At 37.4% G+C, this 26778-nt stretch overlaps 1 protein-coding gene across 2 annotated transcripts; it reads left to right on the plus strand.

The window, feature by feature from the left end:
- The first annotated feature begins 389 nt into the window (after positions 1 to 389).
- Positions 390 to 26411, plus strand: CHIC2 (cysteine rich hydrophobic domain 2). 2 transcript variants are annotated; one of them, XM_074541500.1, is made up of 7 exons: positions 390 to 730; positions 7442 to 7496; positions 7639 to 7794; positions 20973 to 21029; positions 21196 to 21255; positions 22512 to 22562; positions 24195 to 26411. In XM_074541500.1, exons 1-7 carry the CDS (start codon positions 612 to 614, stop codon positions 24243 to 24245), a joined length of 549 nt encoding a protein of 182 aa, XP_074397601.1. In that variant the 5' UTR covers positions 390 to 611; the 3' UTR covers positions 24246 to 26411. The 2 variants fall into 2 exon arrangements, with proteins under 2 accessions (XP_074397601.1, XP_074397600.1); XM_074541499.1 differs by lacking the exon at positions 22512 to 22562 and having other exon boundaries at positions 391 to 730.
- Positions 26412 to 26778: the final 367 nt, after the last annotated feature.

Consider the following 26778-nt stretch of genomic DNA (forward strand, 5'->3'; position numbering starts at 1 on the left):
AGGTGTGCCAAGCAATAGGAAAAGGGACAACGGCAGGAACTGATGTATAGGAAGCTCCACCGCAGTGTGGAAGGAGGAAGAACTTCTTTACCGTGCAGGTGACCACACTCCAGAACACATTGTCCAGAGGGGCTGTGGAGTCTCCATCACCGGAGATACTCAGGAACCGTCTGGACACAATCCTATGCCCTGCGCTCTAGCAAGACCCTGCTCGAGCAGGGGGTTGGACCCGATGACCGCTGTGGGGTCGCTCGCAGCCGTTCCGTGCCCCTGAGAGCGCCGCGCTCCCGGAGTCCTCTCACACCCCGGCCGCCGCCAGACCGCCCCCGCCAGACCGCCCCGGCCGGCGCGGCCCCGAGCAGGGGGGCGGGGCCGGGGCCGGATGTTGTTGTTGTTGTTCCTGCCCCGCCCCTCGCCCCCTCCCCCCGCGGAGGGTGACGGGCGCTTCCCCGCCCGGAGCCGCCGCTGCTTCAGCCGCTGCCGCGGCCCCGCTGCCGCCCGGCCCGGCCCGGCCCCGGGGCGCCCCCGCCGGACCCTCCTGTGTGTCTCCCTGGCCGGCCCCCGTCGCGTCGCCCCGGCTCCTGTGGCTCATCGGACGCCCCGGCCCGGCCATGGCGGACTTCGATGAGATCTACGAAGAGGAGGAGGACGAGGAACGGGCGCTGGAGGAGCAGCTCCTGAAGTACTCCCCCGACCCGGTGGTGGTGCGCGGCTCTGGCCATGTCACCGTGTAAGGGCCGCGCCGGGGCCTGCGCGGCCGGGGCGGGCGGCGGAGGAGGCCCGGGCGGCGGGACGGGGGCGGCTGGAGCGCCGAGCTCGGGGGTACAACTTGGGGCAAGTCGGGGGGTGGGCGTGGGCAGCACCGGCGGGGCTGCTGCCCTTCCCCTGCGTCCGTGGGGCTGCGAGAGGGCTCTTGGCCCCACCGGGCAGCCGGGAGCCGCCTGGAAACTCGCAGGCGGGTGCAAACCTCTAACTAGGGCTGAGGAAACAAGACTGGCTTGGGCTGTGACTGGCAGAGGAATGTGAAGTATTTGTCCAAAATGATGAGCTGTCAGGAAGTAAGGTGCCTCAGTTCCTCTGTGTAACAGGTATCTGCCAGCACATGACCGGCTGGACTATTGAACAAGGTTGTTTATGTTCCTGTTACCCACTCCCATTTAACTTGGGGCTAGTATATCTCTGAGGACTTAAACAAAGAAAAGACATCAGTTATTCTGATAGCTATGTGTAAAATGATGTTGTGATTGCTGTGTGTTGTTTCACTGTGTTTGACATGGAAGCAACTTTGTTTTGTGTGTGTTTGGTATCTGCATCTAGCAGCAAGTGACCATGAGCTTGTGTAGTACTTGTCAATAATGTAAGAGATGAGGGTATCATTCCTTCCCTCAGTTCTGTCAGGCTCGCTCCGTTGAAGTGTAGTAGTTGTCAGTTACAATGTATAATGTCAGAAGCTGAAATACAAACCTGGAGACAAGGCACAGTAGTACAAACTTTTGTACAAACTTGGTTTCTTTTGTATTCAGTGTTCAGCAGAACTAGGTTTGTAGCGCAGACATGAAAGCTGAACATACAGTGATTGGCTTCTCTGAGTCTCATAAACTATTGATTTTCAGATACTGACTTGACAATTTTTTTTGGCACTTGGGTGTATTGTTGCTTTATTATTAGGATGACACAAATGCTAATAGCTGGGCAGTGCAGTTAGCTGTCTAGTTAAAAATGGGAAGTTATGGATAGACTGAGAGAGATTTGGAAAGTTAGAAGGGCATAGATGGGGTTGGAGGCCAAGGAGGCCCTGTGAAAGAGTAGAAGCAAGTAGTCAGTGTGTTCAACTTATGGCTGTTTGTTATGAACAGAAGCTGTACCAGTGATTCACTGAAAATAAGCCAGTAGCCTAGTCTGTTTCTGAAAAACAGAGCAAAACCACAATTAAATAGTTTTCGTATTAGCAAATGAAAAGTACAAATAACTGAAACAGAGGCAAACATTGGTTTCTTCTCCAGTACTTGAAGGTAAGTTGTGCAAGACAAGATGCAGACCAGTTAGTGGAAGCTTGTGAAGCATTGGCTGTGACTAGTAAGGGCCTTGTGGTTGAAGGATGGCTAACTTGATAATTGTTCATTAATAGTTACTAGCTCATTATTACTTTAAGATCTTCCTTGAAGTACTTGTTCTTTAGGTTTTGAATGAGCAATGAAATACCAGTGTGTGCCTCCAAAATTAGGCATTTGATCTTCATCTACTTTCTTCACTGTGCCAAGTGTTAACAGTAAACTACATAGCATCAGCCACTTTTACCTTTGTACAGCCTATAATTTTTTTGGTCATTGATCCAGAAGCTTATTATTAAAAGTTAGATCCCTTTTAGAACATTCAATTGGTGAGTATAAGGAATAGGTCTAGTCCTGTGTACATGATGAATTAGTCTTGCCAGCATAAAAGCATGTGTGCATTTTGAAGGTCTGGCAGAAATGATCAGCAGTTAAGCAAATACTGGGTTGATCTTTCCCTGGCTCTGCAGTTTGAAGAGTGCTGACTGCTTCTGCTATGTGTATTTAAACAGAAGCTCTCTTTTCATAGTCTGTTGTCATATCCATTCTGATCTTACATAAAGTTGAGTTTGAAATATATCAATTCCATGAGTACATATTAACATCAGAAAGACATTTACCATTACTTGATTTCATCCAACAGAGAGTGGAAGTGTGTGAGTCTTTTCTAAACTGAGTAATTAAAATCAGTTAAAGAAAAGCAGTTAAATATTATCCAAATAAAGCATATGAAGTCTTTGCCTTTTGAGGATGTGGAGCTTTTGGTTAGCACTAAGTTTTCTCCTTAAACTCACTGTTTGAAGCAGGTGGCCGGCAATGCTAATATATTTTTTTAACATTGTTTTTAAAATATTCAGTTAAACTGTTTTCACACCAGCAGAGTTTTGATAGCTCGGTAGACAGGAGTAACATCACCCGGCTGCTGAAAATTTAGGTTCTCTCTTGTAATGGCAAAAATTTGAAAGCACTGTGAAAATAGAGATCCTTACTTAAAACTGAACTGAAAGTCCAAGGTGTTTCATATTTGTATCTGAAATCTGTGTTATGGTAGGAGTGGAGGTACGTGATGTGTTTGACATCCTGAAGAGAATATTTATGGTAGGTGCCTGGTAGTGTTTTCCAGTCTGTTTCCCAGTGACTGTTTTCCTGTTCCTCGACCAGTTGAGACATGTGTCATATATATAGCAGACTGTATTAACTAGTAATACTGGATTTGTTCTTGCAGTGCTGAAATGGTGGTGAGCCATTGGGATATGCTGATGAATGCCTTTCTGTGCTGTTGTTACAGCACCTTAAATCTTGATGCAAGATAACTTTTTGTGGGGGGGAAAAGAACTTATGAAAATGTATTTATCCAAGTAAGTTCTTTATTATTAAACTGAAGTCTGCTAATGTATTTTTCAACCTGACTTTGTATCAAGGACACGTGAGTGAAAACAGGGCTATGTGAGACTGAAAACAGGACTATGTGAGAATCATGAAGCATGTTAAGATTTGTGAAATGTATATTTATTTGTTAAGGGTTGGGAACATGTGGACCTAAAGAGTAGAGTTAAGGCAGTGAAAAAATGGTTTAGTGTCCCCATAAGAGAGGACAAGGAGGAAGAGGATAGCATGTGTCAAGTTTTTTTGTTAGGGTGATCTGAGCTGCATGCTGGAAAAGGTTCCAAATTGCCTGTGTCCTATACTGTAAACCTCTGTACTTTAAAGTTTCCACCTCTCACCATTTCTTTCTCCACTGTATACAAGGGCAGGAATTTATCTGTACCTTTGAAGTGGAGTCAGGTTCCAGAAATGCTTGTTCAGGTCCAGGAAGGGTAAAGAAAGTGAGGTGAGCATGGATCTGTTGAAGACATGATGTAAAGTGGGAAGACACAGAGCAAGCAGAGAAGGGTGTGTGCCACTGGAGATGCAGTATTGTACTAAAGAAAGCTAATAGGACAGCTGTCTGAGGAAATGCATCTCCAAAACATTGATTTCCAGTATTTTATTGTAAGGCTTACTTTTGCTAGTTTTTTTGGTCAGAGCAGTTATGTATTTACATTGAACATGTAGGAGTGTTCTGTGGAGTTTCTAATCCTTTAATTTCCAAATTTCAGCTTGCAGTCAGGAGTGAAAATTCTGAGATCACTTAACTACTTACAATGTATGGTATGCTTTTTTTACTACCTGCATATGATGACAAGACTCTGATGTGTCAAGCTCAAAATTATGCTGGTAACTGTTTGAGTTAGTTTCAGCTGTGCTACCCTGCCATGTATTAAACATTAGCACAAGCCTTGAGTACAGGCTCTCAGTCTCTTTGCTTGTGACTTCAGCCAAGTGTAACTGCATTGGTTTGACGTTTCTGTGCCTCATTCTACCTCAGTGTTTGTAATTTCAGGTAGCTGTAGAGCTTTTCCAGTGGGAGCTGCTTTTGCCAGGCATGACTTTTGTGAGCTTTATGAATATTTGTGTTTGGTGGAGCTGTCAACATTTGAATACTTCACAAATACTACACAAATTTAATAAGCTAATTATATAGTAAATATACTGGCATTACCTTTTAGTTTTGAGACTTGGGATGGCACCTCTGTGTCTTGAGCTTGAAGTCATTCTCCAGGCTTGGGTGCTTCTAAAATGTATGTGAATCCAAGGGTTTTTTCAGACTTTAGGTTCCACTTCAACTTACTAGCAATTTTAAGTAGGGCATTACACTTAATTGATAGGGCATGACTCTGACATTTATATAACTTTTGCCTCAGTGCTTACTTTCACTCAGTAGTTTGCAGAAAGGTGGATGGTCCTCCTGTCTTGGAGTATTCAGCAAGATTTTCAATGGTAGCAATGTTTCCAGTGAGTTAAGTTGCGTTTGTTCTGTGTTGAAGTAGTAAACTTGCCATATGTGTTTCTCTGTAACAATTCTCATTTGTTCTTTCACGAGTTTTGAGAGACTTACAGGCTTGCAGAGCTACTGTTCTAGTTAGAATTACTGAAATATGGTAGATTACTTCTGTGTAAATAAGGTTTCCTGTGAGATCTTATTGCAGCCTTTCAGTATGCAAAAGAGGCTTATAAGAAGGGTGGAGAAAGACTTTTTGCCTGGGCCTGTGGTGACAGGACTATGGGGGATAGTTTTAAACAGAAAGAGCATAGGTTTAGTTGGATATAAGGATGAAGGTGATGAGACACTGGAACAGGTTGCCCAGAGAAGGTGTGGATGCACCACCATTGGAAGTATTCAATGGAACACTTGCTTCATTGGAAGTGTTGGTTGGATGCATCTTTGAGCAGCCTGATCCAGTGGCAGGGAGATTAGGCTAGATGATTTTTTTATTCCTTCCAACACAAATAATTTTATATTTGTATGATTCTACTGCATGTAATCACTGATAGGAAAATTACCTGCTTACTTTGCCTTAAGACCTTATGAAAAAGTCACCTAAACCCTCCAGCTACATAGCCCAGTGTGCTGCTGCAAACTTCGGCAGCAGGTATTGCTGTGTATGGATTGCATGTGAGCCTGGCTGTTCCTGATGTCCAGTCTGGTACTCTCTGCATCGGCAGCTATGAGAGTGATGTATGCTTCAGCATTGTCTTTGCTTTAGTGTGTCTGTCAGGGAACCTGTGTAATCTTGCTTCAAATCTTTTGGCACCGTTTGCATCAGTAATGTCAAGTGGAAACAAACCCAGAACTTAGCTACTTGTACTTTATTTTTAGCTGCACTTTCTTGTAACTGTTTTAAACCAATTTCTGGCTAATTTCAGTGAACGCGCTCTGTTGTGGGATTTGTGGATGGACACTCCCCTTACTATTGCCTTCCTGAAACTTTGCACTTTAATCATGTGTCCCTCTCAGCCTTCTCTTTTCCAGCTTAATGTTAGCCTTAGTCTATTGAGGCAGCTGCTTTATTCCCTTTATTATACTAGCCCTCCTTCTCTCTGTCTTTTTCTAACTCCAAATCCTTCATGAAATGTGGATACCAGAGCTGCACCCAGTACTGAGTACGTGGGTTTCATGGAGAGTTAAAATTGTTAATCTCTTTCCCAGTGGTGCTCAGTATTTTATTGCTATTTATGGTGACTGGTGCTTGCATTGAGGTGATGTTTAAGAGAATCATGAGTGGTGATAAAAGATCTGTCCTGTGAGCTGTACCTGTCAAACTTTAGTGGAGTGTCACATAAGCATAGTTTAGGAATCTCAAAATTCGCCACCTTTTATATATCTACAGAGAAACTCATCTGCCACTTTTTGTCCACTGGCTTTTATGAGGTTTCCACAATAGCTTACCACATAACTGCCTATTTGATTACTTGGACAAAGTTCTCCATTGGCATGCAGATCATTCAGTTCAGTAAGAAAAAGAAAAACAACTCTAAAACTCTCGGAAGTACCTAGCTGCTCGATAGCATATTGTGAAAGCAAATTATGTGTTTAAAGTCTTTAGCTGTCAAGGCTCAGGTAAGCTTTTCTGCATACAACGCAGCAATGTGTGATAGGTGTTGCTGCCAGTATTTCAAGTATAGAGTAGTTTAGTTTCTGATTTTTGTTTGTAGTATCTGATAGACTGCTCTGTTTATATTCAGAATTTTTTTAATTACAACCTAAATTTTACACTGACTGCTGTATACCAAATTAGTAGCCAGTCACATTAAAGATTTTATAGTCTGTATAGTCTCTACTTGAAGTTATTGTCCAGCCCAGATGCCAGAAAATAATAAGGTTTTCTTTGAGGTTCATCTATTTGTGAACCCAACCAAACAACTGTTGGTTGGGTTGTTGGGTTATTAAAAACGTTTTTAATAGATAAACTGACACTCTTCTGACCTTTAAGTCTTGTAAAACCCAGTAGATTTAGTAACTCCAGGTCACTTCAAACTGCTTTACAACTTCACATTTATAATTAGTTATTGTTTAAGCCTTGTTTTGGTACTTAGCATTTTGTGTTTTGAAACTTATTATGTATTTCTTTTCTGAAAATCAAGCTGGTGTTTATTCTATTTTTATGCTTAGAACAGTTATTTAGCACTGGATGAGCTTTTCTTCAAGATGCTGGTGCAGGAGAGAGGTAGTTCCAACTGTGGCCTTAAATTGCTTCCCTTTCCCCTTAAGTACTTCACTTAGCTCACTTGCCACTCTTGCTTATAGGTTTTGCTGACTTTGGGGAAGAGTCAGTAATATCAAGAGAACTGTAAGAAGATACTATGGGCAAGATGGCTTTTTATCTGTGTACAATGGTATATTTTTGTTTAGTATAATTTTAAGAATTACTGTTAATACCAACTAGTGTTTTCCTGAAATTAATGCTGTTACTGATACAGACCCTGAGAATATTATGAGGTGCTTGTAATTTGTGTCATGGATTAGGGTTATTTATAATTTTGCTACAATCTAAATTTTGTTTTTGCAGGTTTGGACTAAGTAACAAATTTGAAGCAGAATTTCCTTCATCTTTAACTGGAAAGGTGAGTATCTTTGAATAGAAGTTTGGAATTGGAGTTCGAGTTTTATTACACAAGCAAGTGTCCCAAGTATAGAGTACTGTAAAAGTAATAAAGTACAATGCTGCAGTACTAGTTTGTTTCTTCTTTTTCATTTCCCTCATAGGTTGCACCTGAAGAATTCAAAGCCAGCATCAGTAGAGTTAACAGTTGTCTTAAGAAGAATCTTCCAGTTAATGTGCGATGGCTTCTATGTGGATGCCTTTGCTGCTGCTGCACTTTAGGTTGTAGTATGTGGCCAGTTATCTGCCTCAGTAAAAGAGTAAGTTGAATTATTAGTACAATTTTGATAGTTAACATTGTACTGGTTTTGTTTTCATTTTGGTTTTTTAGGTTTTTTTCCTCCTTCACCATTGAAAACTGTTACTAGAACTTACTTAAATCACTTTTACTTTGTACATTTTGGTATCAGTTGTCAGCTGTACTGGTTAAAGTTACAGGAGATACCAGTCAGGACTTTGAGCTTGTAACTCAATGAGAGGTTGTATAGCTGAATGCCTCCTAGAGCCATTTATAAAGCTGCTATTGTTATTGAACCAACTTTCAATATACTCTTTAATAGCTGAATCTTCTCTGTGATACCTTGAGATGATCAGAATTTGCCAGTGAATGAGTGGCAGTTTGTTTTTGAGGAGCTTCTGATTACACTGTGACCCTAAAGAAGCACATGGTTTTTGTTAAAAGAGCAGTTTTTAAAAAGAATAGTTGATTTTTCTTTTTAAATTTTCTTCCAAGTTTAGATGAGTAAGATGCCTTTTTTTCTTTTTACATGAAGAACTTGAAAATAGCCTTTTGTCTATGTACTCTTGGCACTTAGAGCATTGTTCACCACAGAAGCTCATTACACATGCCTGGTTTTCACTTCCTTTTCTCAGTGCCGTTAATTAGACTATCCTGCCACCTTTTCTGTGTGTGTAAAAATTGTCTTTGGCTAGTTCTATTTCACTTCTGTGCAAGAAGTCTCTGTGCCTCCCCATCTCCTCACTATTTAGTACTGTTCATCTTTCCATTTCATGTCATGCCTTGTGTATGTTCTCTCTTGTGTTCTCCCTCTTAATGCTACAGCTTGGGTACAATTCAGTATATGAACATTGTCATTATTTTCTTTATCAAAATCATCATTTTTTAGACTTAATAAGTAAAGGCATTCTAAAAAAAGATTTATGGGATGAACATTGATTATAGCAAAACCGGTATGCATTTTTGTATCATCTGACTATCTGTGTTAAGATCTTAATGCTTAGTCCCTTTAAGAGATTACTTAAGGCTAATTTTAATTGTATACAAAATAAAGTAGAAAAGCCTCCTGGTAATGTTGGAGTCTGTGGAGAAATGAATCAAAACAAAAATATCGGTGTCAGTGTGAATTGTATCAAACTCTAAGTTTTTTATCTTCAAGCTGTTGCAAACTGGTAATAATCCTGTAGCATGATCATACATCCTTAGCCCAAAAATCTGCTAGAAGAAATTAGAATCTGGTGATTGCTTCTGCAGATAAACAGGTGACTTCACTAGCTTGTAGAGAAGTCCTTTACCATTCAAGGCCTAGCACTGTAGGTAGCAAACACAAGAGAAGCATCCATTGCTACTGTCCATGTTTAACTTCTAAATGTGAATCCTTCCGCTGTTATGAAGTTTGACCCAGTTTTCTCACATACTGTGTTGTAGCAGGAAATGATAACAGGATGTAACTTGGTAGGGGCTGATGTCACAAGCTCTCATCTTCTAGACTGGGTCCTATAATCAACTTTTTATACAGTGTCAAACAGTGTCAGAAAAAATACAAGGGCTTCTAGCATCTGGAGTCAGAAAATAGTTTGAAGCTGAGGAGAGAGGTTCTGTGTGGGAACCTGGTCAAGCAACAGTTAAGAGAAGATGTGTGGGGTAAGGTAAAAAGGTAAGCTCCTTCCAAAAGGATAAATCTAGAAAAAAAAGCCCCAACCACAGATACTTTGTTCAGAGGATGCTGGAAAGAGGATAATGGTGTTATTGTTGCTGTAATATAGAATGCATAATGAGAGAAGAGTCCTGGAAATAATATGAACAGCAGGAGCATGGACACAGATTTGTGACTGAACTTGTCTAAGTCATCCTAGAGTGTGGCCCAGACTATCAGTAAATGTTGCATTTTTCCTGTTCAGGTTGGCACCAGAAGACATTTATGGACCTTTGCATCTTTTTCTGCACTTGGATGTCCAGCATTAGTGCAACTAGGGCTCAGCTGCCTAAACAAAGTATCTTGTGCCACTGTGGATGGCACAATGGCACTAGACGCTGATAACAGTTTGATTATTCTTCCAGAGTAAAAGTAATTTAAATCAATGGATCAGCATCCCTTGTCCATGTCAGCAGCTTGCCAAATGAATTTGTCTTTACAGGGTTGTTTCTCAGATAGAAAACTGATAACTTGGTGCCTGTTGGACATCTGAAGAGTGTATATACAGAATTAATTAACTTGTGTTCTAAAAGGGAAAGGAGAGAGTCTGCTTTCCCAAGCTCCTAACTCTTCATCCTGGAAATGGCTGAGAAGGAACATTTTTCTGTGGTGGAGGAGTTAAGGGGGGAAACTGTGGAATATTTTTCAAGGACATGTTTGGAAATTCTAGTGTAGGAAACAAACAGAAGGGTTTTTAATTATTCTAGTCAGGGCTACTACTTTTACTTACAGAAAAATGGTGAAAAGTTACTGCCACTTGGGTTGCTTGTACAGATATGGGTGGATTTAACTTTGTCTTGGTAGATCTAGAGCAGGAAAATATGAAGTAATACAAATCCCTCTTACCTGGAATTACAGGGTTTGAACCCTGTAATAATAATCCAATCAGTATTGAATTGTATCCACAATTCTGCATAAAGGAAAAATCTTAGGACTTTCCATCAGTTTATGTCAGAGTGCTGTGACAAGAGCAGGAAACTAACATTGCATACTTTCCTAAAAGTGTAGAAAGTGTAGAAATAAGAGAAAGTGTAGAAAATAGAGAAAGTGTAGAAATAAGAGAAACTGCATTATGAATTACCTGGAGCTGCTCAGCAAAAACAGCAGTTGTAAAAAATACCTGGTTCATCTAGGTTCCAGTCTGTTATTTGCTCAGTAGATTCCAGTAGAACTGTGACAAGAAGCAACTTCATATTCTCCCACTATCACCTTGGTTTGCTGCTAGTGCTGCAGTTTTGCTGATACATAAGTATTTGGTGTGAACTGCTTACATTTGAACTCTCAAACTGCTTGTGTCAGACTTTACCTGTGTCTTGGAAGAGAGTTGTGTTGATCAAATTACCTTCCCATGCTTTGACTTCCTTAGCTATCCCTTCCCTGGCTGGACTCAGCCACAAGTCACAACAGCCAGGATTCTTGAGGAAACAGGGGTCCGTGATGATGTATGCTTATTTCTTCCCTTTAATTTCTAGATACAATGAATTATTTCTCAGTTGTTCTCATACTGTAGAACAATTATAACAAATGATCAATAAATAAAAGGCTGCTTCTTTTGCATTACTTGCACTTGTCTGAGAAATGTTACCCTTAGAGCTTTGCTAGCTCAGCCCTGTTCTAATGATTCCCAGAGAAAGGACAGTTACTTGGAGCTGACTTCTGTTATATCCTTTGCTGCAATGATCACAATAGACTCCCAAGACTTTACAATTAGAGAGTTTGATTTCTGAAGGCATGGTGGGAGTGTTCCCAACCTGAAATTTGTGTAGGTTGTGTTTTAATTTCATAACAAAAATACAGAAGTCTTCATATTTGCCCTTTCTACTGAAACAGAAGATTAATAATTTGTTTTGTTGAATTACAGATATAGTGAGCTAACAAGTGGAAGGGTTTCTCAAGGATTTTATTAAATGAAACAACAGTTTTAATATAAATTTTTCTCAGAATGACCAATTAAGAAATGTCTGTATTAATGAATCTGAACCAATCTACCCTGGTCTTTAATTGCTGGTATAGTTTGTGGCTTTTTTCCTGAGAAAGGTTTTTTTTGTAATGGTTCATGTAGACAAAATGTCAATTGCAGCTTCAGAGTTAAGAATAATTTTCTTAGTGGTTCTCCTAATTCTGTATTTTTACTGTCTTTCTTTGACTTATTAAGTTTTAACATGAGAAAGTTATCACAAATGTAATTACAAATTGTGAAATTATTGCAAGTTTGTGTATAATGGGAATACATGCTTAATTTCATGTAGTGAAAAATAAGGTAATGGTTTCTCTCCTTAAATCAACAGGTGCTTCAAACTAGGAATTAATTAAGCAACAAATATTTGTATGTTTAATTGTTAATTATGTAATTTTAATTTGTTTCCATGCAGTGAAAGCTTTCCCTTCACTGAATTTTTCTTTTCAGTGCTGGTTTTGGAGTCCTTGCATAGTGTTGTTTCTTTTCTCCATTTGCGCTGAGATATTTGGTAGAAGCCTTCTACTCTTCAGCAGTAAAATAAGTGTTTTGTTTGATTCAGTATCTTATTGCTTCTCTCCTTTTATGTGGTCTTAATTCGATTTTAATGAATAAAAGCTGCAAGAAAGTTGCAGGAAGTACAGTCCCTCATTTGCAGATCTGGAACATAAATGATCTTAAGAAGTTTTACGCATAGAATTCACCATCTTTTCTGGGACAAATTCCAGGTTGTACAAATGAACATTTAGTCTTTAAGTTGTTGTTATTTGAATAAAAAGAATGGCATAGTGAATAATAATTCAAAAAGTGCTGCAGGCTGAGGTGCCCATTTGAAGCCACTTTTTCAAATGAATTGGCACTCATTTTCAGCATTAACCAAATGCTGTAGTTCCTGATGGGTAAATAGGATGTATAATTTCATCAGAAACAGTAACAATGAAAACTATGATAGCATTGCAGTACTGCTAGATTTTTTAAAAGCTGGTATTGTACAAGTAAATTGCATGTTTCAAATGATTCATGGGCAATCTTTTAAAATTAATAGAATTAGATATTTAACAGTGTGATCTGTACTAATACTTTCAAGAGTGATTTGTTTGTTTGTGAATTCACACAAAGCTGATGAATGCTGCTTAAGCCTCATCATTAGTTGTCACTTTCATAGCAGTTCACATCTTCAAATTGCTGTATAAACATAGCTAATTATAACTTCCAAAGTATAAATTAAATATGTGGTGGAGGAGCTGGAATGAATTTTCTTAAATTTTATAGTCTTGTTTGTCAGTGGATGACACTAATGTTAAAATACATTAGATCAGTTTATTGAATTTATGAATACATTACATTTATTATCAAAACTGAAGAAAATGTATGTTTTTCTCCGATGCCCATCTGCAAGGGATGTTGCACTGGAGGTACTCTTAAATGGTACCTGAGGAGTTCCACAAGGCAATTACATAAGACAAAAGATGCCTTGTTTTTGAAGTATTTAGAGAGTTTATATTATAGTTCAGTTTGGAAGAATATTTAAAATTATAATGTATTTATTATGGTTATCCTAACCAGAGCGCGTAGAATTTCTGTGTTGGCTCTAGTCAACTTAGTAAAACTTTTTTTTAAAGTGGAACTTGTATATATCAAATATGTATTCTTGACCATTGTTTTCAAATGTGTTTGGAGGGTTTTTTTAAAAAGTGTTAACTATGAAAGGAAACTTAAAAAATCAGAAGATTCAGGCCTGGTGTGTTTTGCTTTAGATGCTATTAACTATAATTTTGGTCAGAAGAGTCACTAAGTCATCTATATGCTCAAGCAGCTCAGCTTGTAGAGCAAATAAATGTAAAATCATGATGTGTATACCTGTGTGGTTATTTTTTTCTCTGTATCTGAAATCAGATTATTTCCTTCACAGCAACATACAAAAGCTTACCAGGTTTTCATGTGCTTTCCTGGTGCACAGTGGGGTGTGGGAGCAGCTAGTTTTACTATGTGTTTTAATTTGCAGACTTGCCTGGTGGAGGACAGGACAATAAGATTGGCATGAAGCAGACTTACAGATAAAAGGAGATCACAGAATACTGATTTGGGTCTTTATAGATCAAATACAAACCTTTTAGTAGTTCAAAAATATATATTCTGAAGTTACATTTGTGATTTTGTTTTTTCTTGATTTTAACTAAATCCTAAATATTGTGTATCTCTGGGATGTATCATAAATATTCTAAATGCTATTTAAAATTTAATTGTATTTTTAATTAGAATTATGTCTCTGAACATTTTAATATTAATCAAAACAATCTGGGTATAATTGACATTTCTGTGTTACAGCCTCTTTTATATTGTGATGGCTAAGGTATATAAAGGGATCGTGCAGTTACTTGGGTTTAGTGTTGCTTTTGATATTGCTCTTCCTGTCTAGGTCGATGTGTTCCTGAAACTACAAGCATGAGTTGGGTGAAATTTGCATAGAGCTATTTTGAAAGAGCATGCTAAAATGATCTAGTTGGTTGTAAGATTTGGAAATCAATTTAGAAAGGAACATTTTTAGGGTTCTGTCTTTAGCAATTTAAATATAATCCCAAATAAGGAACATAAAACCAGAATGGAGTTCTGGCAAGTGTGAAGTAGTGACACACTTCTGTGCCTCTTCTCTTGATTTTTCTCAAGGTACCCTAGGTCTGGAAGGTATTCATGTTTGCACTTTATTAAAACAAATCACAGTAAAATGTTATTTCTGCTGAAGTGTAGCATTCTCAGTAACTCAAGCACTATGTATAAAGAAAGTTATTTAATGAAGAAAACAGTAGTTCAAGAACCATTACTGCTGATAAAACAGCTGGGAGGATGAGGGGGCAGTTCTACAAAGGAGAAGAGTGAAGGAGTTAATAAAACTTGTACCATACCAAACACATGTAAAGTGTGAAGTGACCAGGTACATATAATTTTGGAGCGCATAAAAATATTTTTTGCTGAATTTTGGAATAAATGACTGAATCTAGAACAATAGATCCAGTCTATTGATGATGGGAAATACTAAGTTGCCAGATTTTTTTTTTCTAAATTAGTAAAGTAGCTACAGGATCAACCAGTATTTATCTGATTCAGCCCTCAGATGTACAAGGGACTGTAGGAGCTGTCCCTTTAAAAGGGATTGTTCTCTTCAGCATGCAGATTAATGAAGTGATGGATTTTACACTCTTCTGTGGAGTTTTGTGCTGCCTTTCAGTCTTTCTGGCCATGAGGCTTCCCTCCCATTCTTGGCCACTGTCCTTAGACACTATTAACAGCAGGAATCAAAGTATTCCTATGTGCTAATAAACTAAACCTGGGAATGTTCCTAGGAGTTGGTCCTTTATAATTTGTACTTTTAGGAGGGTCCCTGGCAGGCTCTGGGTCTGTATTGTGTAACGATTCATAGGCATTATCAGAATGCTTCAGGCACTATGAGTGGTTTGGAGGTTATGAAAGCTTACTGATAGAGATGTAAGCTGTTCCCTGCCAGCTGGCTTGAAATGAATGGGAGTGTTTCTGGGCACAGTTTCATTTCTTAATAGAGATGTAACCAGAGATTCTTTAGCTTCTCAACCTACATTGGCCTTGAACTATTTTCTGTGGCATACTCCTGGATATTTTGGAAATAAATGACAGGGACCTAAATGAACATCTCTCTAACCTTAAAAGAGGAGATGGAGGTGGAATTTTCGTTCATGTTCAGTGTAAAGTTTCCCACAGAGAATGATACCTGATGAGTTCCTTGGTGGAGATTTGATCCTATTTTCATCCCTGTTATGATCCATTCCAATTTACATGTTCATTTTCTGTGGCCTTTTGGGTGGAAATGTCCTTCAGCAGGAGGTGGATGCTTTAGATTGTCATGTCTAGATTTGAATAATTTCCTTGGAGGGATCAGAGCTTCATGGGTTTTTTCATTATGATGACAGAATCAGAGCTAGAATTTAATCCTAGAATGAATGAGTTACAAATATTATTTAAAAGTTCAAGTAACAGGATGAAGTGCAGTCATGATGCTTCATGGATCAGTTGAACACCAGTCTGCCTGAGAAATGTGTTTTTCACCACATTTCAAGGCCTTCTTAAGGGAAGTGTGTTCTTTTTGCCAGGGTCAAGACTATTTCTGCTACAAGGCTTCTCCATATTATGAAATTTTCACAAGTGGTTGCCTCTAGTCAGTGTTACATCCTTATAGAAAGCAGCTAGCAATGCTTAGTTGGTGACTTAGCTCTTGTAGGACAGCTAAAATATCCAATGGCTAAAATATCAGCATATTGAATCTTTTGGATTTTGTGTGTTTCAGAGGAAACTTACAGAGGACTTTAATTAACTTCTAGAAGCTTTCTAGAAAGTTGGAGATAGTTTCTCTCTGCTGAGTGTTTCTACTGCAGACCAAAGTGCCTTTGGAAAATACTTGTTCAGTATCTGTCAGTTATTACATTGGTGATGATTCAATACCTTCTCCATTTTACTCCTGGGTAATATACATGAGCTGTATGTTTCTGCACACCTTCTCTATCCTGCACATGTTTAATGGCTTTACTACTTTCTTTAAACACTCCAGGAATTTGACAATCAAGGCAACCAGGGTAACTGAGGAATCATCTTGAGTTTAGATATTAAAAAATGTTACCTGCAGTAGTGTCAAATAACACTGAGCTTCTCTTTGTGTCAGCAAATAGTTATGTGGAAGAGACCTTTCCAGAAAGTAATTGGTGTGATTTGGTTCACTAAACTGTAACTTAATCTCTTTGTGATGTACCGAGCCACAGTTGAGACCTGTACAAATGAGTTAGTTTATGGGTCGTGTGAGACCATATCCTCAGGGCTGTCTTCCAGAATGTGAAGTTTCATGAAGTCAACTCGGTGTCATCAGTTCTGCTCCAGAATTCTGTTGATTGTATTTCTCTCTGTGTGTTACGGAGTTTTGATCTGTGCTTTAGGCTGACTCACCTTCTGCACAGAGTAGTCGATCTAGTAAGGCAAATGCAGCGATAGCAATCTTGTTGGACAAGGCAGTTTTTCAAGATCCTGTAAAAAGCACCAGACTGCTGCATTTATTTCCAGATATTCTTCATTCTGTTTAGTATAGATTCCACTTGCTTTCTTGCATGGATGCTGAAGTGGCTTCTGGGATGAGCAGTTTTACAATGGTCTAAAATAAGAAATATCCTAGCTGCTAGTAGGAGAAAGTACTCAAAATCTCCACGTTCACCTATGTAGTAGAAGAGACACCTTATCAAACTACTGTGCACTAAAGCAGATAGTCCAGATGCCAGGATCTGAAATCAAGTCAGGTTTCACCTTTGTGATTTTCTCCCTTCACAAATGGAGAATTCCTTAGCAACACGGCAGTCTTACCAATTTGCAGTTTACATTGGTTTACTTGAGGTAAAGTGTTCAAGATGAGGACATTCTCAGCACGGATGTGCATCATTCAGTTAAGTGTGTTTTGTGTACAGCTTTGGCATTTTTGTGGTACCAGTATGAGCCTCAAAATTGGCTTAGAGTATGTTCTGGCATATTGAAAGTGAGCATATGTGACTCAGTTGTCATCTAACTTTCTATTTCACCATTTGTGGTGATAGCTAAATTACTTGGGTATAAATTTTGTAGCCAGAATGAATAGAAATTCCTGCTTCTGTAATTTCTCTCTTTGACTGAGTGGAATATAGTTATACTATAGCTCCGACCTCTGTCAGGATCCGTTGACTTTTTTCTGTGGTGGATAATACAAATTCTGGCCATGTGAGAAGCTAACAAAAGTCTGCCCAGTGTTGTCTCTTTCTATTTTGAGATTTAAGCATAAAGTATATTTGTTCAGGGCGATATTCAAAACCAATAATACTTGATTGTGGTAAAGTTTTGTATGAAGGAGTTTGAAAATCTCATGCTATTTATTGGGCTAATAGTGCACAAGGTATACATATGTGTTTTCAGATGAGAAGTCAAAGATCAAATGCACATGGGGAGAGTCTTTGGTTTTTCCCCAACAACTACAAATATGATTGTTAGTGGAGGATCGAGTTGTTGCTATCCATGTTGTTTCCCCACATAATAAAGACAAAGGGAGGTTCTCCAATTAGCACCATTTTGGGAGTCGTGTAAGATCCTTTTGTTTAATATTGTACCAGTCATTCACTGATTTACAGCAGGACTTGAGGGGGCCTTGTCCCATTTGCTAGTGTGGTTTAGTGCAGTGTAGGTGTTCCTGGCTGTGCACTGCCAGAGGGGTCCTGCTGCTGCACAGCCTTCCTGTCCAGATCAGAATTCCATCTGGAGCTAACTGGATAGACCCTGCAAAGGTGTAACAGAAGTGTCTTGCAGTTGGTAATATATTCAGTGCTATCCTTGTTTCTGCATGGAAAGTTCATATTTAGGCTTAGATTTTTTTTCCTTCTATGTTTGAGAGAAAAAACTTTATTTTACTGAATCAGGAGTGATAAGCATTAGTGAAAGTGTACTCTGTGCTAGAGTTTTTTGGGAGTCTGATTCTTCAAAAAACACTGTTATACATTAATATCTTTAAAGAATCTGTTATTTTACAAAAATATTTCATTAAACATTGCATCTAGACAGTTGAAGAGGTCTGTTTCACAAAATTCTATGGATAGCATTGAAGACTTTTTTTCATAAAATATATTACAAAGCATATTTTCTTATCCTTGGTATGCTGAAAAGTATACTTGAATTGCAGGTTTTTTTCTTTGCTCAAATATTGGACTGGGTTTTTAAGAAAAAAAATGAAAAGCTGGATAGTATTAAATCTTCCTAATAAGCAAGTCTCTCTTCCACTTAATTTGTGCTTTTGTTGTGGCTAACAAATAATTTGCTGTATGGGTTTTTCTGTACACCATTGATAGAATATACAAGCTTGTCATCCTAGTGTGCTGGAAATGCTACACTCAAATCAAGTGTTCCTTTCTGGTTTTGTATATCCTCACCTGCTCCTCACTGTAAATCATTGAGATGTCAAGAGCAGTGATTAATTAAGCTGCACGTGCAAGTGCTTTTTTTCACCTGTCAAGTAGGAAGAAAACTTACTATAGTGAATTGTGTGATGCTGTTTAATGAATTTCTTTTTTATTCCAAGCTCTGAGGTTTGCAGAAATATTTTACAGTCTAATTTTCATTAGCATTTCTGTATTAGTCATATGGTGTGTTTGGGAGCTATGACTATTCCAAGATTATACTATAGGGAGGGTAAGTAGTATTTAAGGCCCTGGGAAGATAAAGAATCATGGTCTCGAGTCTGCATGTATTTTTATCTCATGCTAGTCAAATGTCTTTAAGCTGTCCTTTTGTTTGAATAAACCAATTAATAGTACCTATCAATTTCTTATTTATATTTATGTATTGTAATATAGATGTAATTTTATTGGAATTTGAAAAGCTTGGATGTTTTTCACAGTCTTTAGGGCAAACAATGAAATTAAATTGTATAGTGATCTTAATCTATTATTAAAAGGTCCTGGAAAGGAAGATTACAAGGTAGATTCAGGTTTTGAATCAATTTTGCCATTGGTTTAGCAGCGGGTGGGCAGGCAGATGCCTGCTCAGAGTAGAACCTATTGCCATTTTTCACCATTGATAGAGTAGCCTTTCAGAGTCAATGAGCTCTGTCAATGTGAGCTTGTCAAGGCTACAACTTCATAGACCTGAGAGGCGGTTTGAGAGGTCAGCCCTTTTCAGGTTTGCTGTGATGCAAATGAACTTTAATGCTTAAACAACTATTGGAATTTTTATGTCTGCTCCTTGTTCTTTTTTCTTCACAAAGTCATTGACGAGACATTCAGTGCTTTTTAAATTGGAAGTTGCATTGTGCTAAAGACCTAGTACAGATTTACGGAGGGCTGAAAGCAGTTAGATCATGTTCTTTTCATGGTGCGATTAGAATCAAATCGATTTCCCTACAGCCTTCAGCATTCAGATGGCAATTTTAACAAAGCTTGGGGGCTAGACAAGGGACAAAACGACTGAACTGAATGTTAATTACACTCTGCAGCCTTATTTTCTTTTGATTTGGAGCTGACTGGCAACTAAATTAACAAAAGTGTGACCATAACTGCTGCCCTATTTTCATTTAAAAGGAGAGCAGACTCTAAAAGGCTATCTTTACAAAGAAACAAGTGAGGTCTACTGATTATTGTTAAAGGGTACTGTCTTTAAAAACATAATAATAAGAATAACCCCAAAAATACTCAATTTCCAATTGATGTGATAAATTAGTTGCTGGTATGTCCGCCGTTTGATAATTCCTCGGCTTGTGATTTTAAAATAAAACATAATAAAAAAATTGCTGTAATGAATGCTGATAGATAGCAATGATCTAATTTTTAATCATGTGACCACAGTACATGCTTAGCTGTGTTTCCCTACAACTGCTTCAGTATTAAACTAGAGGATGTTTGAAAACCAAGATGTTAATATTTGTGGGGAAATGAACAATTTGTTGTCGAATTTTTATTTTACTCAGACATTTTTGTTTCTCGGACAGCATTGAGTTTGGTTTGTTAGGGTCCATTTACTGTATTTTGTAGCAATAACAGCAAGATGCTTTCTCATCCTTTCCCCTGACCCCGCTCCGCCTTGTGAGGAAGCTGCAGCTGCACTAAGTTGTATTTGATCCTTGTCATTGCTCCGTCCTTTTGCACCTGCAGCTCTGTTGGTCTCATCTTAACACCTGGCACCATGAATTATCCTCTTTTTATTCACTGTCTGTAGCAAATCCCATTTAGAGCTAAGCAATATATATTCTGGCAGTCAAATGACCATAAATGTCACTATGTATTTCTCAAATGTAAATATAACTGAATAATTATACTCAAAATGCTGTGAAACTTTGCAGCACAGAGCGTCCTTTAATTCTAGTATGCGTAATCTTAAAAAGCTGTGCAGAACAGCTTTCTGGATTCTCTGTCTGAAATGTGAAGTGTGGATGACACAGGCAGTAAACCTTACCTTTAGAATCCTAAATATTGGGTTTGCTCTCTATACAGATCACAAACTTACTAATGCTTATTTGCGGAATATACTGTAACTTTCTGCATTTGGTTTTTCACTCTCTAAAATCTGGATGTAAATGTAACAAAAATTCCTCATTTATTTAGAGTATGGTGTATTTGCACTTGACATACAGCACTGCAAAATAGTTTGCAGCATTTGTGAGTTTATATGCTGACCTTAGAAGCAGTACATTTAGATCACTGATCATGGGGAAGCAGTGTTCCTGCTTTTTATACTTGGATCACTTTGAAATTTCTGTGAATTTAAAGTTAAAACTGCCATAAGAACCAGAGAACATGCATATCAACAGTTTTTGTTCCAAAGTGATTGAAGGTACTTACTCGGCTATCACAAAAAGTTGTTTCTGTTCTAGATATTATTTTATACCAGACAAGTTTTGGTCGTACCACAGACCACCTTGTACTCAGTCACTGTCCTGTACCTCTCTCCTTTTCACACAAAAGCAGCTGCAAAACAAAGTTTTTCTAAAACCAGTCAAGAGTAAAATTCTTTCTCATTTGTCTTCCAGACACGAAGATCGATTGAGAAGTTATTAGAATGGGAAAACAATAGGTTATACCACAAGGTGAGTGCCGCAGGGAGCAGCTTCGTACTGTTGGAGTTTGAATTGCACAGTATGGAAACAGATGCTTTTGTTGAACGAAAAATATGAAAGGTGAACAAATGGGCTAGTCTGTGTGCTGCAATAAAATACAGCTCATTTTTCTTCTTTTTCTTTCCTCCTTGTCTAGCTGTGCTTGCATTGGAGACTAAGCAAAAGGAAATGTGAAACGAATAACATGATGGAATATGTAAGTTAAAGGGCTGTTTTGTGAGTTTCTCTATTAAATGATCATTTATTTTGCTTCTGATCTTATTCTTTTCATGATTATTAATCAGTAAAGGTGTCAGGAGCTTAATCGCCTGAGTGCAAGGATTTTCTACGGTTCACAGATGCATGGTTTCATGTGCAGGACTGATTTATAAAGTTATGAATGACTTGAAAACAACGCTTCACTGTGTTCTGAAAAATAATAAATTAATTGCCAAGATAAAATAGCTTGAACATGTGCTGATGGAGTGTGAAATTTTAGATGCTGTATAAAGAATAACCACAACTTTGGTTACGCAGCAAGTCAGATATGGCTATTTTATATAATGCTAATCAAGTCCAAAAGTATGGAAGAAGACCTTTCAACTAAGCTGTTGGAGCTTAAGAAACCTTTAACTCCTTTTTAAGATTTTAACCTTTAAACCTTTTTTAGATTTTAACTGCCCCTTACCTCAAGTATCTTGAAAGTATCTTTATCTCCAATTGGTGTCACTAAAATATTTTCAAGTCAGTCTCTGGAATTTTAATATGCTTTAGTTTTTGGCTGAGACTCCATAAACCCATCTTGGAAATATACAGTGAGAAGTTGTGTGGTTTAAAATGAACGATGTCCTGCATAGGATTTCAGTTTATTTAGCTTGCAACTTGTTCTTTTTGGTGCTGTTCTTATTTCCATTTTCAGTATATTTTGGATGTACATAGGATAGGATGAAATTAATCTGATAAAATGTAAACATCACTAGAATTTCCATAATTTCTTTTCATGCTTTAGTAGTTACTAAAGGCTGTAGGAAAGTTAGCTTTTTAAAAATAAAGATTAGCTTTGGAGAAATATCTACTGCATTAGGTCTAACTTATCTGTGATCTTCTATTACACAGTACTTTGTCTGTTCTATAAAATAAGAAATCTGTAATGCCTATAAAAATTTTAAATGTGATTCAAAATTCAAAATTATATTAAAATTATCTTTATCTTTTAGTCTTCTCCTTTTCTGTGTCCCTCCACTAGGTCTTATCTCTTGCTTGAAATACAAGGTCTTCAAAAAGCGTTTTTTACAGAATGGCTCTATTCAGTTCACTGAATAAGTACTTTTTTGTAAAATTTATTCTACTGAATCTTTTAGGTTGGATATATGGGTGTGACTGAAAATGGAATAAATCGAATTTCAGAAAATAGACCTGACCTTTGCCTAAATGAAGCGTTCGTATTTTGCTGAAAACTTTATTTTTCTACAGGAAACATTGTCAAACCCAATGTTCTGCAGATTCAATTGGAAAAAACATAATGTGAGTTTGTAAATACTATGGCCCAGCAACATTTACAGATGAATATTCATTCTATCAAATATAATTTCAAATTAGTTGACCTGCTTACTATAATAATATATGCATGGGCATATAGTTTCACAGCATAAAGGTCAAAGATTTTATTTTCAGTTTGTGAAATGTTAGATATTATCTTTGGGTATATTAATGAGAAAATTTTTACAAAACCTCAGTGTGACATTTTCTTGCTTTCAGTGAACTGATTTGTTAGTGTCTTTAAAAACTGCCCCTAATATGATTGTGATTTAATTTTAAATAATAGATGCTTATCCTCAACTTTTCGCTAAACAGATGATTAAAATTAGACTTTTGTACCCAAAACTTGGTACTTCACCAAACTGAGGTTTGAAATGTACTGTAGTAGATGACAAATCAAATAAATAATTAATCAAATTAAGAAAGACAAGTTAGTCTTGTACCTTTGGCATAAACACAGTGCTTCAGCTTTACTTCTTGCTCCCTTTTTGAAAACTTGCCTGAAAATCAGAAGCCCTGGTATGTCTACAGAATCCAGTGGTTGACTCAGGTCAGTGATCAGTGGATTTTGAGCAGTTTGCATTACTTCTGAAGATAAGTCACTTCTGAATATCTCAAAAAATAAACTTACCTACCTAATTTCAGGTTTTGTAATTCCAAAAGTACTTGCCTTAGAAATAAGATTGGAGACTTATTTTCTGAGGCTTTGTATGCTTGCAGAGATAAAGTCTTTATTTTCTAAGCAGCTAAGTTGTATTCTCCTTTACAATCACAAACATTGAGAAATAATTTTTAACTTCTTAAAAAGGTGAGTTTCCCTTATAAGTAAATACAATCCTTATTTATGTACCAGATGCATTTATTTGTTTATAAATCAGATCATGCTGCTGTGTTATGACTGTCTCCAAAGAAAGAATGTGCACAAGTCAAAATTTTCTTCAAACTTCCTATTTAAAGAGGATAAATACTTGGATTGTGTTCTGGAGTGAACCCTATAGTGTACTTAGCTGGGAAAAATGCAGTTTAGATTTGAATTGAGACCATAAGAATAATCACACAAAGCCATTAGTCAAGTTCTTGTTAACTACTTGAACATTTGTAGATATGGGAGCTTTGCAAAAGTTGATACGGTTTTTTATACAGGTATTGAACTATAAACATGATTTAGAATCCTGTATTAAGTGGCAACAATTCTGAATTAAGTGAAATTGCAATTGAAAACTAACTTTTCATGCATTGTTCATTCAGGGGGTTTGTTAGTTTATTTTTTTAGTGAATGCATTTGTCTCTTTTGTAATTTTTCCCCAATAAATAAATTACTGTATAATAATTCTTTAACATAATTAGCTGACTTCAGTTTATGTGTTTCATATCAGTAGGCAAACTTTTCAAGTTGAATTTTATTCCATGAGTATTGGTTTTCAACCCCAAACCAATTATCATACATGACTTTTCTAATGGTCTCCTACCTGAGACAAATGCCATGATTTTTGTTTTTCATCACAACTTGATATACTAATTAAAAAAAAACCAAACCCAAAACCATGTGAATTGTAATTGTGATAGATAATAGGATTGCTGCCATCTTTAATACATTTTTGTTTTCTTTTTGTACAGGTCATCCTTATAGAATTTTTACCAAAGACACCGATTTTTCGACCGGATTAGCATTCAATTTATTTATAGAGACTTATTCAAGTATGTTGTCTTTCCAATGGTGCCTTGCTTGGTGCTCTCCTGGTAGTGACATAACTTTGGTTCTACAGAATCTTGTGGTGGTTTCATTTGTTTTTTGTTTGTTTTGGGTTTTCATGTTTGTTTGTTTTGGTGTATTTTTTGTTGGTTAGTTGTTTTCTGTGTTTTTTTTTTTTTTAAATAAGAGTATGTTCTAAGTGTATTTGGTCAAACTCTGCAAAGTAATTTCATACAAATGTTAATTACTACTTAAGTTATTTTTACTTTTGCTACTTCTGTTTATTAATGTATCTTGATTTTCAAAGGAGTCTTTTATATGTGTGCGCGCGCGTGTGTACATATATATATTATATAAATACACAGCTGAAAATGATATACAAGTGAACAGGTATTTTTTTATCCCTATATGATACAACTGGTTGACTGTATCTTGTGTAAATTCCTTTAGTCATTCTGAAGCTGCTGAAGTTCCTTCTAAGATATTTGGAAGCTTCTGTCAGTGACTAGTCAATTGTAAATACTTTTATTTCTTTTTTGGGATATTGACTAGTCTCTTCCAGCAAAAGGAGACAAAGTTCTTTTTGAAACTGTGATTTTTGGAATCCAGATATTGTTAGTAGAAATCTATGCTTTTCATGAAGAAGTCCTGTCAACTGATTCTGAAAAAGTTTGGCTTAAAAAAATTTCAAAAAAATAAGGCAGCCAAGTGGAATAATTTTACTCAGACTAGACAAATCACTGAGAGCATTGCATGCATCTGGTTAGTAGAACTCAAGATCACAAAAGTATATTATTATTGCATTTTATAATGTAGCTGTTTTAACTCAGTCAGTTGCCATGTGCCAGCTTTATTCATACTGTTTACCAGATCTTGTACACAGGGGTGAAGAAGGACTTGTTCTAGTAAAACTTAATTGCCCAAGAAAACCTTTCATGGCTGTTTTTTTGTTTATTTTAAAGCCACAGATGCAGGAAAAAAGTTACTGAATTCTTGAACAGTGCAGTTCCAGATGCAAATGCCATATATTAAAGTAATCAAAGTAGGGTGCACTGGGCAACCTATGTTTAAATGTGTTAGGCAGTTATTTATTGCACCCTTTCATTTGCTCATTTTGGTTTACAAGGTTTATTTTCTGCACAAATGTAAGACTTTTTAACTGCTTATATGATGTATGCTTGGGTCAGGCCAGTTGTATTTCATTTCTTCTGATTATACTTTAGTTTTACATATCTTCACACATGGCTTTTGGGGTTTTTTACTTGCAACTCTCATAACTGTAAAATTTACTTAGGTGTCTGAAATTACTGTACACAAAATTGATGTAAGTTAAGAACATGTTCCTTGTACAGTTGTGTTAGCAAGCAATAATGTGAATATATTAAAAAAACAGATATACTCTGCTTAATATTTGTATGAATGAAAAGTTGATACCACTACAAGAATAGTCTTCTCTTTTTAATCTTTTAAATACAAGTTTTATTTCAAGGTAATGTATTACAGGTACCTTGATGCTGTGAACTATTTTTCTATGTCTTCAAAATATTTATTCTCTGTAAAATATTCCCTAGTGAGTATTATATTCCTAAATTGTCCATAGTGGGAGTGGTCTAGAAAGTTAAGTTTTCTTAAATCTAAGCCTTCTGTATCTGTTACCAAAATTCATGTTTTGCACAGCTTTCATCTGTTGATTCCTAGTGTTCACTTTGAGAATAGCTCAGCTATGCTTTTCATATAAGCCTACAAGGGTGTTTCTTTGACTTGACAGAATATGATTTTTCATAAACAAATCCCAGTGTTGTGCTGGCCTCAGGCATCTGAGTGCCACCCATGCTTTCTCTACAAAGTAAAGGCTTATAATTTTCTAAAAATCAATTTCAACCTCTTCTTCAGTACAAATCTGGGTCTGCTGCCCTCCTCTCACCCAGGAGTGAGAGTATCAATTGTAACCTCAGAGTAGAGTCAGCCTGTGGGAGCACAGAAACCTAACATTGATGGCAGCAGGGATGGGGGAGGTTGGAGGTGCAGAGGAGAGGTTGGAATTGAGCGGAAGTGATAACTGGTGATAAATACTTATGACCAGAAATATAATTGATTTGTTTTGTGTCAGTTTTCAATAAAATGAATACTGGATCATATGAGGCCTAGATTTTATAAAAAATTTCATTTGACTATGATTTGTGTCATGGATGCAGTTTTCCACTGAAGTGGAAACCCATCCCTTCACTCTAGTGGAGGATATGGCTTCTGATATGTTCATAGCAGCTATTTGCCTTGGTTTACTTCTCAGACTTCCCATAGCACATCCACAGCTACCTTGCCAGCAGCACCCAAAGCCAGGGACAGTAAAGCTGCTTCAGGTGTGATGTGTGCTGAGACCAGAGCAGTGAACAATGGGGCTTACAGGTTTACAGAGTATCCCATTTGTCAAGCTTCCACATCAACAGTAGTGATGCTTAAGATCTTGTCTACTTCTAGGTGCATCAGCAGTCATAGGCTTGGTTAGCA

Source organism: Zonotrichia albicollis, chromosome 5 (genome assembly GCF_047830755.1).
Source record: "Zonotrichia albicollis isolate bZonAlb1 chromosome 5, bZonAlb1.hap1, whole genome shotgun sequence".
NCBI lineage: Eukaryota > Metazoa > Chordata > Aves > Passeriformes > Passerellidae > Zonotrichia > Zonotrichia albicollis.